Source organism: Paramisgurnus dabryanus, chromosome 6 (genome assembly GCF_030506205.2).
Source record: "Paramisgurnus dabryanus chromosome 6, PD_genome_1.1, whole genome shotgun sequence".
In the NCBI taxonomy this organism is placed as follows: domain Eukaryota; kingdom Metazoa; phylum Chordata; class Actinopteri; order Cypriniformes; family Cobitidae; genus Paramisgurnus; species Paramisgurnus dabryanus.
Genome location: NC_133342.1, coordinates 49,718,410 through 49,734,160, shown reverse-complemented (window position 1 = coordinate 49,734,160; position 15,751 = coordinate 49,718,410). Strand labels below are relative to the sequence as shown.

At 38.6% G+C, this 15,751-nt stretch overlaps 1 protein-coding gene across 1 annotated transcript in view; it reads left to right on the top strand.

The window, feature by feature from the left end:
• adcy1b (adenylate cyclase 1b) overlaps nt 1-15,751 on the top strand; it is a 550,524-nt gene that overhangs the window by 487,286 nt on the left and 47,487 nt on the right. Inside the window, exon 19 of the mRNA XM_065272926.2 lies at nt 12,377-12,501. Coding sequence (XP_065128998.1) covers nt 12,377-12,501 — 125 coding nt within the window. The remainder of the gene's footprint in view (nt 1-12,376; nt 12,502-15,751) is intronic.

The following is a 15,751-nucleotide window of genomic DNA, read 5'->3' as shown; positions in this document are numbered from 1 at the left end:
TAAATGCAAGCACCACAAATAAGTATGAGCAATAATAATAGTGATGCTTTGCATAAATGCAAGCACCACTAATAATAAGTATGAGCAATAATAATAGTAATGCCTTGCATAAATGCAAGCACCACTAATAATAAGTATGAGCAATAATAATAGTGATGCCTTGCATAAATGCAAGCACCACTAATAATAATAATAATATCCCTGAGCAATAATAATAGTGATGCCTTGCATTAATGCAAGCACCACTAATAATATCCCTGAGGAATAGTAATAGTGATGCCTTGCATAAATGCAAGCACCACAAATAAGTATGAGAAATAATAATAGTGATGCTTTGCATAAATGCAAGCACCACTAATAATAAGTATGAGCAATAATAATAGTAATGCCTTGCATAAATGCAAGCACCACTAATAATAAGTATGAGCAATAATAATAGTGATGCCTTGCATAAATGCAAGCACCACTAATAATAATAATAATATCCCTGAGCAATAATAATAGTGATGCCTTGCATTAAAGGAGCATTTCACCCGTAGAAACATTAATCTTTATTGAAAGAGCATCATATTTGTAGTTAAAATGTAACATACATTTAGAATTTGGTGCCTATTTGACCTAGAAAATGGGTGTTTGTGGTCTCACCCTCTCAACAAAGATATTGTACTTCCTTCTTTCAATGATGCAAAATGATGATTTTTACATCATTGAAAGAAGGAAGTGCAACACTGAAATCTGTATTTCTCCTGTCTCAGCGGCAACTGAGGAAATGATGCATGACCATTCAAAAACATGACTGGGGTTCTAACTATACAAAGCTTAATGCAAATGGGTGAAGTTTCCCTTTAATGCAAGCACCACTAATAATATCCCTGAGGAATAGTAATAGTGATGCCTTGCATAAATGCAAGCACCACAAATAAGTATGAGAAATAATAATAGTGATGCTTTGCATAAATGCAAGCACCACTAATAATAAGTATGAGCAATAATAATAGTAATGCCTTGCATAAATGCAAGCACCACTAATAATAAGTATGAGCAATAATAATAGTGATGCCTTGCATAAATGCAAGCACCACTAATAATAATAATAATATCCCTGAGCAATAATAATAGTGATGCCTTGCATTAATGCAAGCACCACTAATAATATCCCTGAGGAATAGTAATAGTGATGCCTTGCATAAATGCAAGCACCACAAATAAGTATGAGCAATAATAATAGTGATGCTTTGCATAAATGCAAGCACCACTAATAAGTATGAGCAATAATAATAGTAATGCCTTGCATAAATGCAAGCACCACTAATAATAAGTATGAGCAATAATAATATTGATGCCTTGCATAAATGCAAGCACCACTAATAATAATTTTTGCAATAATAATAGTGATGCTTTGCATAAATGCAAGCACCACTAATAAGTATGAGGAATAATAATAGTGGTGCTTTGCATAAATGCAAGCACCACTAAGTTTAAGTGCAACAACAGTATGTTGGCTTTCTCAAGACAACATAATAAAATAAATAAAATTGCCAGGAATACATAGAGGACAACCATGCAAGTATTAATTAAAAGGACATAAAGGAAAAATAGAGTGATATAGTTTTTATTTCTTTAGGATTATTAGAGCTTTGAATAGTTTCCATATACTTGTCTAAATCATCTTTAAATAAAGAAAACAGAGGTTTGGATTCAGTGCATTTTTGCTTATGTATGTGAAATTTAGCTGACTAGGAACACGTTTCTTTAACGATTGGGAGATTTTGACCAAGTGACTCAAGTGACTCAAATTACTCACATAACCCGGATCATTTTAGTGAGAGACTCAGAATAACCCAAATTCTTAAAAATATCTGGGTTGACCATCACTAATTTTAGTTCTCAGTTTATAGCTGTTGATCCAGCATTATGGCCAGAGCCCCAGAGGTTGACAAATCAAACTGCTGTCATGAATGCAAATAACACTTTATTATACTATTCTACATACAACATCACATACAACGTCAATGGTGTAAGGCAGTATTTCACAAGTGGTTACTAAATCAGTGAATCACATGTCCTGTGTAGTAAAAAATTTTAATATACTAATTACTATTCATTTTAATGAAGTTTATTTAACTAAGTTCAGGAGGAGCATGGTCATGTGATCCAACCAATCAGGGCCAAGAGGTGCCTATAAATAGCAGTCCCTCACCTCTGTCCAGTGACAGATTTTTTGCAGCATTTGCAGCATTTGGGCATCACAGTGGCTCCTACTTCCATTTCACCAAATATTTTTGTTATATCCACCAGCGTCGCGATCCGTCATAAACTTTTCCTCATCTGTATTATTCTCTATCCTAGGATGTTAACTTCAGGTGCTTCCAAGCTTGAGGCTACCTCCGCTAGCGGCTCAAGCCCTGACGCCACATTTTCTCTCATATTCCACTGTCTTCACTTCAACCTGTTCTAATATCACCAAATCTAGCGTGAGATTGCCTCAGCAGACCACCCAGCCCCATTTTTCTCCTGTATTTTTCCTGTATTACACACCATTTTAGAACACATTGTGTTTTCTCAATTAAGACGATCAGTTACTGCCGACACCGCGCCTCCATCGTGCCCGGCTTTAAAGTGTTGGCTCATCTGTACTTCTACAGCAGGGTTTTAAATTAACTTTTTTGACCACCAGCCAAAGTGGCTGGTAACTTTCTAAAGTTACCAGCCAAACAGCATTTCCACTAGCCAAATTTTTTCCGGTGAAAATAAGAAAAATTATGAGTGCCACTGAATGTGTTTTTTCTTTCGCGTGCATGCGACAATCCTGACAAAACATGACAACATTTTTGTGATGAAACATAAGCTTTCTTCATTTCTCTGTCGATAGACATAAAGCTTTACTGGGTCACAGGCCCCACATTTTTTGAAAGCCTGCTGTGTGCAAGAAGTGTGCAACACTTCTATACAATGTTCTTTGCTTAACCCAATATTCTACAGTGCAACAGTTGCTGCAAAAGAGAAATATGTATTTAAAAATATTTAAGTATAATCTTCATCATACCTAACATTATTAACATGTTTGGAGGCATACATGGCATAAAATGTTTGGTAATAATGACAGCAGAGAAATATTTTCTACAATATAGAATGATAGCAATGATTAATAACTTATTATTTTACAAGAATATTTTAAGAAACCAGTCATTTTATGACTGCTATACTAAATAATCTCAGTTACAGTTACTGCTAACTGTTTATGTAGTGTCCTAGAGTTAAATATTAGTAAACTAAATATTAATTTCATATCTCAAAATACAGAACAGTATAACACATACATCTGTTGATTTTCTCAGCAACAATGCAATCCTATAGACTTGACAAAAGGTTTTCCTGAGATTTTTCCTCTAATGTTTGAGACCTGACAGGGTGAGGATGTAGTTTGTCTTACCTCCCTTAAACTCATCATCTCTCCTTTCTGCCTCCCTATCCCTGCTTTGCACAAAACATTCCTGATGTCCATCTACAGAAGCCAATAATGATAGAGTCAAAATAAGATTATCATTATTATTTAGAAACGTACTTCTCGTCATGTTTTTATCATTACTCATTAGCGTGGTGTCCCCTTTTGGATGCAGTTGCGCGCGGATGAACGCAAAGATGCGCGTGGACATGGATACATGCGTGCACGCGTCAGTGCGACTGCTTCGTCGCTTTACAAGCGTAAATTGGGTAACTACATTGCATATAGATCTGTTTTTGACGCTATTATCTTTGTAAAGGAATACACTAGTTAACTGCTAAAATTTAAACTTGAGATTTACACCTGGGCACGAAAGATTTACACTGGAGCACATGCCCCAGTAAAGGGGTGTGGCGACACCGCTGTCTTTTAGTCTGTCCTCCCTGCTCTGCCCGTTCATTCTCCTTCCTTTAGTTTTCTGGTGGATGCGCTCAGTTCGTTTCCATGGTTTCTCGCGCTGGTTTCGCTGCAAACTGCGCGCAGCCAATTGACGTATTAAACATCATCACGTAGCATTACGGCACAGTGTTCATGGGAAATGTAGGAAGTAACGCCAGAGGGATAAATGACCGAGAACGGAGCTTTATGTATTTTGCATGCAATGCCTCATGCATCACCGGCCAAACTGGCTAGTAAGTTTTTATTAACACCTGCCAAAATGAATTTTAATTTAGAACCCTGTTCTACAGGACAGGGTTTAATCCCTAAATAGTGCACTAACTAGCTCCATCTCTTGGCGAGCGAGCAACACGCACCCGCTTGATGGGCATTCCTTGGCTAGTATCTAAAAGCGATATCAAAAGTCACTTCAGAGGTATTGTTAAGTTACAAGAACGATGTTTTTGGATTTAAAAGTATTTATTTCTTGATAAAAGTAACAAAATTTATGAATTAAATGCCAAACTTATCAGATATATCCAGAAATACGCATTCTCCGCCATCTTGAATTATTTTCTTCGACTCAGCCACAGACCTTGACTCAGCCTCAGCTGCCCCTTCGCTTCGATTGGCAGTTGCTATGTCGCATCGCTTAGCATTTGCATAAAATAGCCTTCTTGTCTATTTTGGCCCCACCTCCGCGACGACCCCTGGACTGGCAGCAGGTTTCAACAGAAATGGAAAGTGGGAGATATATGATAATTGCAGGCAATTCTAATCAAAATGAAACTAGTGTAATTTGTCTAAGAATCTTGAATGGGCCAACATACCTGACTGAGCTTCTTGCAGGGAAGTCGGAGACAGATATCCCGGGTAGAAAGCTACACCCACTGGCCAGGAACATGGGCTGGGTTGGGACAACGATGTCGTTTGGCCTGTAGTTCTTGTCGTCTCACTGCACGTAATAGATGAGTGTGAGCTCTCCCAAATCTCTTCGCTACGCTGATACCAGTCGTTGACTGCTGGAACATCTGAAATTTCTTCTGGCCATGGAAACATCGGAGGTTGGAAGCCCAGAGTGCATTTAAAAGGAGTTAATCCCATGGCTGGTTTGAGGAGGGAATTCTGAGTGTATTCAGCCCAAATTAAATATTTGCTCCAGTCATTTTGATTCTATTGGCAGTGTGAATGTAGTAATCTTATTACCTCTTGGATGAGTTGTTCTGTTTGGCCGTTGGACTGAAATGGTACCCTGAAGTGAGGCTAATGTTTACATTGAGTTGTTTGAAGAATGATGACCAGAGTCGAGAAATGAACTGTGGACCTCTGTCGGACACAATGTCTTCGGGCAGACCATAGAAGCGCAATACATTTTCACATAGACTGACTGCGGTTTCCATAGCACTGGGAAGTTTTGTCAATGGGATCAGACGACAACCTTTGAAGAATCAATCGACAACGGTCAGTATAACTGTGTTTCCTTGGGAGTTGGGTAGGTCTGTGATGAAATCTACTGCTATGTGGGACCGGGGTCGTTGAGGTACGGGTAGTGGCTGGAGTAGACCTGCTGGTAATTGACGGGGAGTTTTTGAAGTGTTGCAGATGCTACATTGATTGATGAATGTAGTAGTGTCAGCACATAAGGTGGACCACCAGAAACGTTTATTGAGTATTTGAAAGGTAGCTGGACCTGGATGTCCAGCGCTGGCATTGGCGTGAGTGTGTTGGAGTAATTTGGTTCTCAGAGGTTCCTGAATGTAGGTTTTGTTAGGTGGACATTCAGCTGGAGGTGGATGGTGGTTGTTGTGTTAAGTGATTTCTGTGAAGATGTCCCACTGGACCAGAGCAACGAGCAGAGTAAGAAGAATGTTTTCAGATTGGTCAGCTTTGGTAGTTTTGGATCCTGGAAGGTATGTGATAGAGAAATTGAATCGTGTGTAGAACATTGCCCAGCGAGCTTGACGTGGATTAAGGCGTTTGGCAGAACGGATGAATTCCAGGTTTTTGTGGTCTGTAATTACTGAAAATTGATGTTTAGCCCCCTCTAATCATTGCCTCCACTCCTCCAGTGCTGCTTTCGTGGCTAGGAGCTCCCTGTTACCCATATTGTAGTTTCTCTCAGCAGATGAGTTACGAGAGAAGAATGCACAAGGAAACATCTTAGCAGGATTACTGTGTTGTTGAGAGAGAACTGCCTCAATGCCGGTGTAAGAACCATCTACTTCCATGATGAAGGGTTTTAATGGGTCTGGATGATGGAGGATGAGTGCCGACGTGAAAGTTCATCAAAAGCAGATTGAGCTTCATTAGTATGGAGGACCACAAGAGTCATGCAAAATGTAATAAAGAACTTCAATATTTAATAACTACCTGGACAATAAAAATAGCAATTAATAGATTTGTTTAAAAATTCATTAATTAATCTATAAATAAATAGACAAAGTTATAAAAAAATCATTTATGTAAGATTTTATTAGGCAATAAAAAGTGAGATTATAAAAATAACGTAGAAATGAAATATTAATCCATTAATAAATAGTTCAAATTAATATAACAATTTATAAAAACAACATAAAATACTCAATAAGTTCATCATTTTAAATTGCATTTATAAATTCTTAATTAAATAATGGAATTTCAAAATGTATTTCAAAAAGCGATTTAAAAAGAGAAATAAATAACTGGATTTATAAATTGAATTACAAATACAGGTTTAAATTAGGCATTTAAAAGGGCATTTCCGTTTAACTTTTCTGTTTTCATTTTCCCAATGATTCTCCTTATTCTTTTTGCTATTGGATTTGCTTTTCGTTTTAGCCTCTCTATTTAGCTTTTCCGTGACTCTTTGGGTCCTTGCAAATGGTCAAATGAGAAATGCAAATTAGCTATGGCCAGGAGGATGTAACAAGCTCGCTGATTGGCTCTGATTGTACGTCATGCGCAGATTTATAGATCTCAGATGAGGACCCAAAGAGTCACGGAAAAGCTAAATAGAGAGGCTAAAACGAAAAGCAAATCCAATAGCGAAAAGAATAAGGAGAACCAACGGGGAAATGAAAATAGAAAAGTCAAACGGAAATGCCCTTTTAAATGCCTCATTTAAACCTGTATTTGTAATTCAATTTATAAATCCAGTTATTTATTTCTCTTTTTTAATCGCTTTTTGAAATACAATTTGAAATTCCATTATTTAATTAAGAATTTATAAATGCTATTTAAAAATGATGAACTTATTGAGTATTTTATGTTTTTTTTATAAATTGTTATATTAATTTGAATTATTTATTAATGGATTAATATTTCATTTCTATGTTATTTTTATAATCTCATTTTTTATTGCCTAATAAAATGTTACATAATGATTTTTTTTATAACTTTGTCTATTTATTTATAGATTAATTAATGAATTTTTAAACAAATCTATTAATTGCTATTTTTATTGTCCAGGTAGTTATTAAAAATTGAAGTTCTTTATTACATTTTGCATGACTCTTGTGGTCCTCCATACATTAGACCAGGGTGAGCGGGATGTGGAACGCTTTGTCATAGCGGTTAAAGGTGCTGCAACAGAACTGAAGTTCCTGATGAATCTTCGATAGAAGTTTGCAAATCCTAGAAATCGTTGCAATTCTTTGAGTGTTTTGGGACAAGGCCAGTCCAACACTGCTCTTACTTTGGCTTCATCCATGGCTACTCCTTCTTGACTGATGATATATCCTAGGAAGGCTGTAGAGGTTCGATAGAATTCACACTTCTCTGCCTTGGCATAAAGTTGAAACTCGATGAGACGTTCAAGCACTGCTCTGACATGTTTAACGTGGTCGTCGTCATAGGAGTAAGAATAGATGAGGATGTCGTCAATGTAAACAATGACCCACCTGTCGAGCATGTCCCGAAACACATCATTGATGAACGACTGGAACACTGAAGGACACAGAGTATTCATGGTGACCATAGGTAGGAGAGAACGCTGTCTTCCACTCATCTCCTTCTTTAATGCGAATGAGGTTGTATGCACTTTCGAAGATTGAGTTTAGTGAAGTAATTGGCCTGGAAGTGGCTGGAACCAGAGGAAGAAGGTAGCGAAACTTGACAGTAATATCATTGAGAGCATGATAATCAATGCAGGGTCTGAGACTTCGATTCTTCTTTTTCACGAAGAAGAAACCAGCTGAAGCAGGTGATGTAGATTGACAGATAAAGCCCTTCTTTAACTCCTCCTCAATGTATGCCTTCATAGCGTGGTAAGATGCAACCTTTATGTAATGTTGATTCTGGAATGAGATTGATGGCCATATCAATGGAGCATTGTGGATATAGCTGGGTAGCTTTGACTTTGCTGAAAGCCTCAATTAATTCACCATATTTACTAGGTAAATCTGAGGAGACTGCTGTGGTAGTTTTACTGGATTGACTGGAAGTAGACAAATTGTTAACAGGAGTGATGCACTGTTGATAAAATGCAGGACCCCATCGGGTGATTTGTCTGTGAGTCCATGACACTTGAGGGTTATGTTTCTGTAGCCATGGCGTGCCCAAGATGAGTGAATGGCTAGGAGAGGAAATGACGAGAAATTCAACGGTTTCCTTGTGCAATACTCCAACCTGCATGTTGAGCATTTCCGTCATGCACAGAACTTTTCCTTCTCCAACGGGACGACCATCTAATGCCTCCACTGCTAAATGAGAATTACAAGGTTTGAGTGTGATGTTATGATTCTGAGCAAACTGAAGTGACATTAAGTTTCCTGCAGCACCCGAGTCCAACAATGCAGATTTATTAAGGGTTTTGCCCGGGATTGAAATAATGACAGGTATCTCCATTTATGATTTTGGCTCAGGGGTATGAATCTCTATACTCACCGTGTCGAGTTTGGAGTTCGTAGGTTTAGAGGGGCAAGAATATTTTAGGTGTCCGGGCTCTCCACAATACATACAAAGACAATACATACAAAACTCTTTTCTGAGACGTGAGATGAGTGAAACCCAGTTGCATTGGTTCCGTTGTTTTCAAAGGAGAAAAGAGATGTACAGGAACAGTGCGTTTTGGGGCCGACGAAAACGCATCAGATTGTCCACCTGAATTGAGAGTTCTATGAAGTCACGGAGACAGCGTCCTTCATTTCTGCAAGCTAACTCGGACTGGAGTTCAGGGTTTAATCCTTTCCTGTTCAGGAGTTTCAGTGTATCCTCCACCCACTCAGTCTGTGCAGCTAAAGTGCGAAAAGTGTGAAATGAGCATAATCCGCCACTGTTTTTCGACCCTGGTTTAATGTCAACAGCTGCCCACCTGCTCCTTTACCTCCTGCAGGGTGTTTTCAAAAACATCACGGTATTGTTAGAGAAAGTGAGTAAACGTGGGAAACGTAAAGCCATCATCTCTCCATACTGCCGTGGCCCACTCAAGTGCTCATCCAGTAAGTAACGAACATACGAAGGAGATATTACAGGTATCTGTGGGGTACAAATGAGGTTGTAACAGGAAACCCTTACAGCGGGCGGCATCTCCGTCAAACTTTTCGGGGAAAGCAAGCCGGGGACTCGTGTTGCTCTGAAATTGGGGTGCTGGTAGAGGAGGAGCCAGTGGCGCGATAGGTGAGGCCCCGGCTCCCAGGGGGAACAAGCTGCAAACCTTGTAAGGTTTCAACCAGCTCCTCCGTGAGATGTGTGAGACGAGGTTCTGGTAAGCCACTAGCTGGTTAGCTTGAGCGGTGAGGTCGGCAGACATCTGTGACATCGCTGCTGGATCGTTGTATGGCAAAGTCTTCTGTAACTAGGAGCCACGAAACAGATGATCCATTTGCAGTTTTATTAATGACACAGTCATGAGTTAAACATAAAGAGACAATCCAGAATCGTAAACAGGGACAGGCAGGGTCAGGGCAGTCATATAACAATCAATAATGCAGGTACAGGCAGAGATCAGAGACAGGCAGATAACAATCAATAATCCAAAATAACAAACCAGGTCACAACAGGTAAACACTCATGGGAATAATAACGCTCAGAAAAGATCACACTAGGCAAATCAAGACTTCACAAAGTTCAGAGTTCTGGAGGAGCTTAAATAGCCAGTCTGATTGGCTGCAGGTGGTGGCGTAATCAATCCCAGGTAAGCGGCATGATGGGAAATGTAGTAGCGATACCGCTATTATCCACCAGGTGGCCCTTCTGCAACTTTTTAAACCCGGAAGTATTGCCCTATGGCAAGCTGCTGCATGTCCCTGTCTGTTTTAAAGATCGCTCTGAATGGGATCTCTATGAAAAGTCCGTCACAAAAATGGAATTATCTCTGCTTTTAGCTCAAAATGTGGTGTTTTTGCAGAAACCTACACATATTCAAAAAGCTGATTACAAAAGAACCACTGAAGGTAGGATGAAACGTTTTTTTTTGTTTGAAAGCAGAGGGTCTGTTCTTTCATTTGGTTTATTGTATGTTTATATATTTAAAGAAGAAAATTTTCTGGAAGGCATTAAACTTTGGTGAAAATCATGAAAAACGCTGGCGCTGGCTGGCAACTTTTTTTTAAAAACGCTGGCGGTGAAAGAGTTAAAGACCCTGACATTCTGGCATCGCTAAGTGCAAATCAATGGACCCATCCACCTCCTTTGGGTTTCTGGGATGTAAGTTTTATTTCGGTCATATAGCGTTTTCGCATTTAATCTTCTTAGCCAGTTTTGCTTAAAATGTAAACTCTCAATGCTTAGAGCCGATTTACACCGGATGCGTAAGCGTCTCAGCTGCGTGGCGTGTCCGTTTTTATTTAGGCTCCCATGTTAGCAGGTTTGACAGTGCACACCGCCTGCATGACACGCACGTCTCAGGCTTGGATCGAGCCGTGCCGAAAACGCGTGCATCCTAGGAATAGGACCGATGCCTATTTTTCACGCCACACGCAAGCGTCTTGGAAGCGTCAGGTCAGTTTTTCAATAGGAAACATACATAGGCGAACAGCAGCAGCGCTGTGTCAGAAACGCTTCTGGTAAGCAAGGGCATAGAAAACGTCACACAGCTGACATGCGAAAGACACGCAACAGACACGCCACACAGCCGGTGTGAATCGGCCCTTATCTACATTTTACTCTGTCCTGCATGCTGCTCTTGTAGCATTCTAATAAAATAAAAATAATTTTTTATCTCTCCAAGGAAACCAAACTTGGAGTTCATTAATTTGCTCGTTTCTAACACCTGAGCATTCCTGCTGTTACCAATCAGATACTCATGTTACATTGGTGGTGATGAAGCCAGCAGTAGGAAAATGTCAATTCAATCGTTTTTCTTTCAATTGCTCAGCGCTTGCATATCAGCTCTTATTTCACGTAAATTTCTATCAGCTTTTGCTGCTTGTCTTAACCTCATAATTTCTCACTCATCTAATAACGATAGTTTTCTTTATAAGCTATACTATTTGCATTACTGCACGGGTTCCCACTTATATACATATATATATATACATATACATATATATATATATATATACATATACATACATATATATACACATACATATATATACACATACATATATACACACATACATATATACATATACATATATACATATACATATATACACATATACATATATACACATATACATATATACATACATATACATATATACACATATACATATATATATATATACACATGAAACAAAAATAATCCCATATGGGATCCCTGACTGTTTTTCTGGCTGCTGTCCGTCATTTATGTGGCATTTTTGGGGAGGACTCTGGGTTCGGGCTAAAATTCAGAGCATGCCAAATATGCTTAATCTCATTTCCTATCGATTACATGTTATTGTGAACTCGTGAATTATCATTTAAAAATAGTGATATAGGTGCTATGGTGCTAGGTGCTACGATCCTGTGCTACGCCCCTGCTTGCAATACATTTCTGTATTTGGTTGTAAGTGTAAGGAATTAACAAGAAACGAACCCAAGTGCAGACGTAGACAATGAAAATATAATTTATTGTACAAAAACAGGGAAAAACAAAAACCCACAAGGGGGCAAAACAAGACAGGGTAAATGCAACACTAAACTGACACTAAACTAAACATAAACCAACAAAAAACTTTTCACAACATATAACAGACTAGACTAAATTATTCTTAATACTCACAGATGAATGACACAGGAATATGACAAGACGAACGTGCACAGAACAGCAAACACAAGGACAATAAATAGGGACAAAATAAATTAGATACACCTGGAAATCATTACAAGTAAGGGATCGGGGAAAAAGTGACGAGACCCGGAAAATGCGTGGTCAGAATAAACCAATACTAAAACCATGCATCTCCCACATAGAACATGGTACTGCCAGGACCCGTCACAAGACTTGATATAATTTAAAACATGATTCTGACAGGGTCCTGACAATAAGTTAATTAAGAGTATCTGTAAAGTGTTTAAGTATTTGCTATTTGTTAAATGTACAAAAGGAGAGTTGTGTTTTTCTGATATTTAATTTCCTATTAACAGGTATCAATGTAGGCCCAGTAGTAGCAGGGGTTATTGGAGCTCGCAGGCCACAGTATGACATTTGGGGAAACACTGTGAACGTTGCCAGTCGCATGGACAGCACTGGAGTCCCAGGAAAGATCCAGGTACTCAAAAAATGCAGAAGCTAAGACAGATATTAAAGATACAATTTGTATTTATCCGGCCGCTAGATGGCGCCAGATCAAACAATAACAATGATGTTGTTTACTGGCGCTCTGAAGCAGCGTGGAATTATGGGATTTGTAGTCTTTAACTCAACCGCTGATGGCCATCAATCAGACGCGAACGAGAAATCACATTGATGGATGAGGTAATCAACTCTAATAAATGTTGATTTTGATGACATCGTTTATTTCATTATGTAAGTTTATATGTGATGTTCAAAACGAAATTGTTAGTCATATATATTACAGTATTAGTCCAAATTCGATGGTAAACACAGCACAGAATTAAGTTTTCAACTTACAATCTACAATGATTTTTCACATAATGTATTGACAGTCAGAGCCGGACAGTAACGGAGTACATTTACTTGGGTAAAGTACTTAAGTACAATTTTGAGGGATCTGTACTTTACTCAAGTATTATTTTTGGGGAGTACTCATGACTTTACTCAAGTACATTTGAGAGGCAAATATTGTACCCTTTACTCCACTACATTTCTATCCATAACCGTGAGTACCCGTTACTTCTTCCAAAAAAAAGGATAAAAGAAAAATCTCAGAAACCCTCGATTTGTTGTTTCCCTTTTCTCAAACGCGATTGGATTGTGCAGTTGCCACTGATTGGGACAGCCTATCAGCTATCACCTTCAGCTTTCCGCCAAAGTCCCAATAGTCAGATTTAGATAAGAGAAGAAACCATGGACGAAAAGATGGATGAAGACGCAGCAGGTCCATCCCGGGAATGTGACAACCCGTGGCTCCAGGTCGCCAGACTATTTTAATTTTCTAAACAAGTTAATGATAGTTTTCGCTTTAAGTGTTTACTGTGTTTACCAAAACAGAGCTTCATCACCGCTTACAAAAATTCAACCCCTTGAGAGCGGCAGGGATCAAAATTCATTACTCTTCAAAACATCACACTCTTACTTGATCTGGACAAACTCAGCATCACAAGACAGGTTTAAGACTCTAGCTTCGACATTTGACCACTGTTTGTGATTAAACTGGTTTGCAGTGACAGTCATTTCTTAATTTATGCCAGAAGTGCAAAATAATTAATCTGTATTGTACGTTATTTTTAATAGAAATCATTCATTCTCGTCTTCTCTGGTTTATTTGTATTCAAATACATAAAATATACAGAATCCGAAAGGGCTATTAGTACAATGATGCGCATATTTGGAGAAATAATGATTAATTATCACATGTTAGTAAAATACAGAATAAGATTTCTATTCATTTTCCACTGAATTATGTGATCTGAAGAGCTCAAAGAGCGAACGGAGTGAGATGTGTGTCTCCTCTTCCTGATTCGTGTCAGATTTGACCTCAGAGCTCTATCATTTGCTGTACAGCTGTCAATCATCTCACGTGGTTCAATGTGCACTGTGGCAGTAGTAATGCAACATTTTTAAATGTACTCTTGTACTCTTGATACTCAAGTACATTTAAAAACAAGTACTTTTTACTTTTACTTGAGTAGACATCTGACTGCAGTACTTTTACTTGTACTTGAGTAAAATTTAGCAAGGGGTAACTGTACTCTTACTCAAGTGATGAAGCTGTGTACTCTATCCGCCTCTGTTGACAGTACAAATCTTATTGTGAAGTGTCTTAAAATGACAATTTATATTGCTGTACAATACCTTTTGATGTGCATATCGTCCGCGGGAAGATGCGCTGATTACAATCTACACACTAATGTTGTGATCAATATAATAGCATACGTTTTTTGAAGGGTTACGAATCAAAACAACTCACCCATCGCGTAAAACACAAGCAGGATCAGAATCTCGGTCTAGTTAAATGTTGTCGGGAAGCTCTCTCCATCCAGATAATGCAACAACAAATTGATCCTCTCTCGTTTTGTTCCAAACTCTTCTTGGGTCGTTTGGTTGGCCCGTACGCTTACAGGAGCTGACATAACAAGCGGCAGACAGTAAAAAGTAATCCATAAGTCCATAAGCAAGCACGTAGCCCGACGCATATCTCCGCATTTGTCCACGACACTGGCTCGCTGCATCCGAAAACTCAAGGCAGTGACTTGTTGCCTCGCTGCCTCATGAGACCATGACTTCGGAGGCATGAACGCAGCTCAGAGAAAGGCTTTCAGACGCACTTCGAAGGCAGCGTGTTTGAAATTTCAACAAAGAGCGCCTTTGTGAAAACTAATCACATATTTGAAAACTACAATACTAATTTCTCGCTAGAAATGCAATTAAAATGTATTAAAAGTGAAAATATACGTTTATTTACACAAAATTTGTGCTCTAGTCACTTCCTTGGCCGCCATTTTATTATTTCGAACTCGACCACTGTTGTCATGTGGTTTACGTCAGTAAAGGCGGTGACAAAGGGTCACATGGATATTAACGTCATTGACATGAGACTGCACTGCCCCATGACAATGTTTTGAATGAAATGTTTCTCACGATTTACAAGTAGTTGAAAACATTACAGATATTGATAGTAATCAGCTGGACAAAATATATAACACTGTCCTAGTGGTTTTTGGACATTTTACTGCAAATATCTTACAAATTGCACCTTTAATATCTTCAGCTAACAAAGGTTTCCCTTTTAAAGGTCTACTAGCATACCCAACCATATACAGTACAATATGCAGTGAAATGCTTGGTCTGTCTCCCTCCTCACAGTTTTCCAAAAATAAATAACGCAAGGATCTTTAAAACTGATCCTGGTTAGCTACCTTCCTGCATACCTTAGTTCCAACCCTCAACCCTCCTCCAACAATCCTGCAACTGATTTAACTGTGTTTGACTGGGTTTGGAGTTAAACTTTGCAGGACAGAAGCTCTCCAGGAACAGGGTTATAGACCACTGTTGTATAGATAAGAAATAAAAATAAAGTTAAAATGAAAACTGGAAAGAAAAGTTTAAGATAAAAATATGATCAATAGATTGAGAGATTTTCACACACAATAAAATAAGGTGAAATACGAAATATACAAATGAATATGAAAGCTCAAAACATCCAGGGAATGTCAGAGAACAGTACAAAGATCCAGCTAGGAACATCCCATTAGAAACACCAGGGTACATGCTTAAACCAACCTTTCCGACTGCTGTGTTTAACATTATGCCCCTCAAGCTTAGTGAAGTAAGGCAATTTGTGGGGAAGGCAATGTCAGCAATGGAGTTCCCCAATGGAAATCCCTGCAAGCTTTATA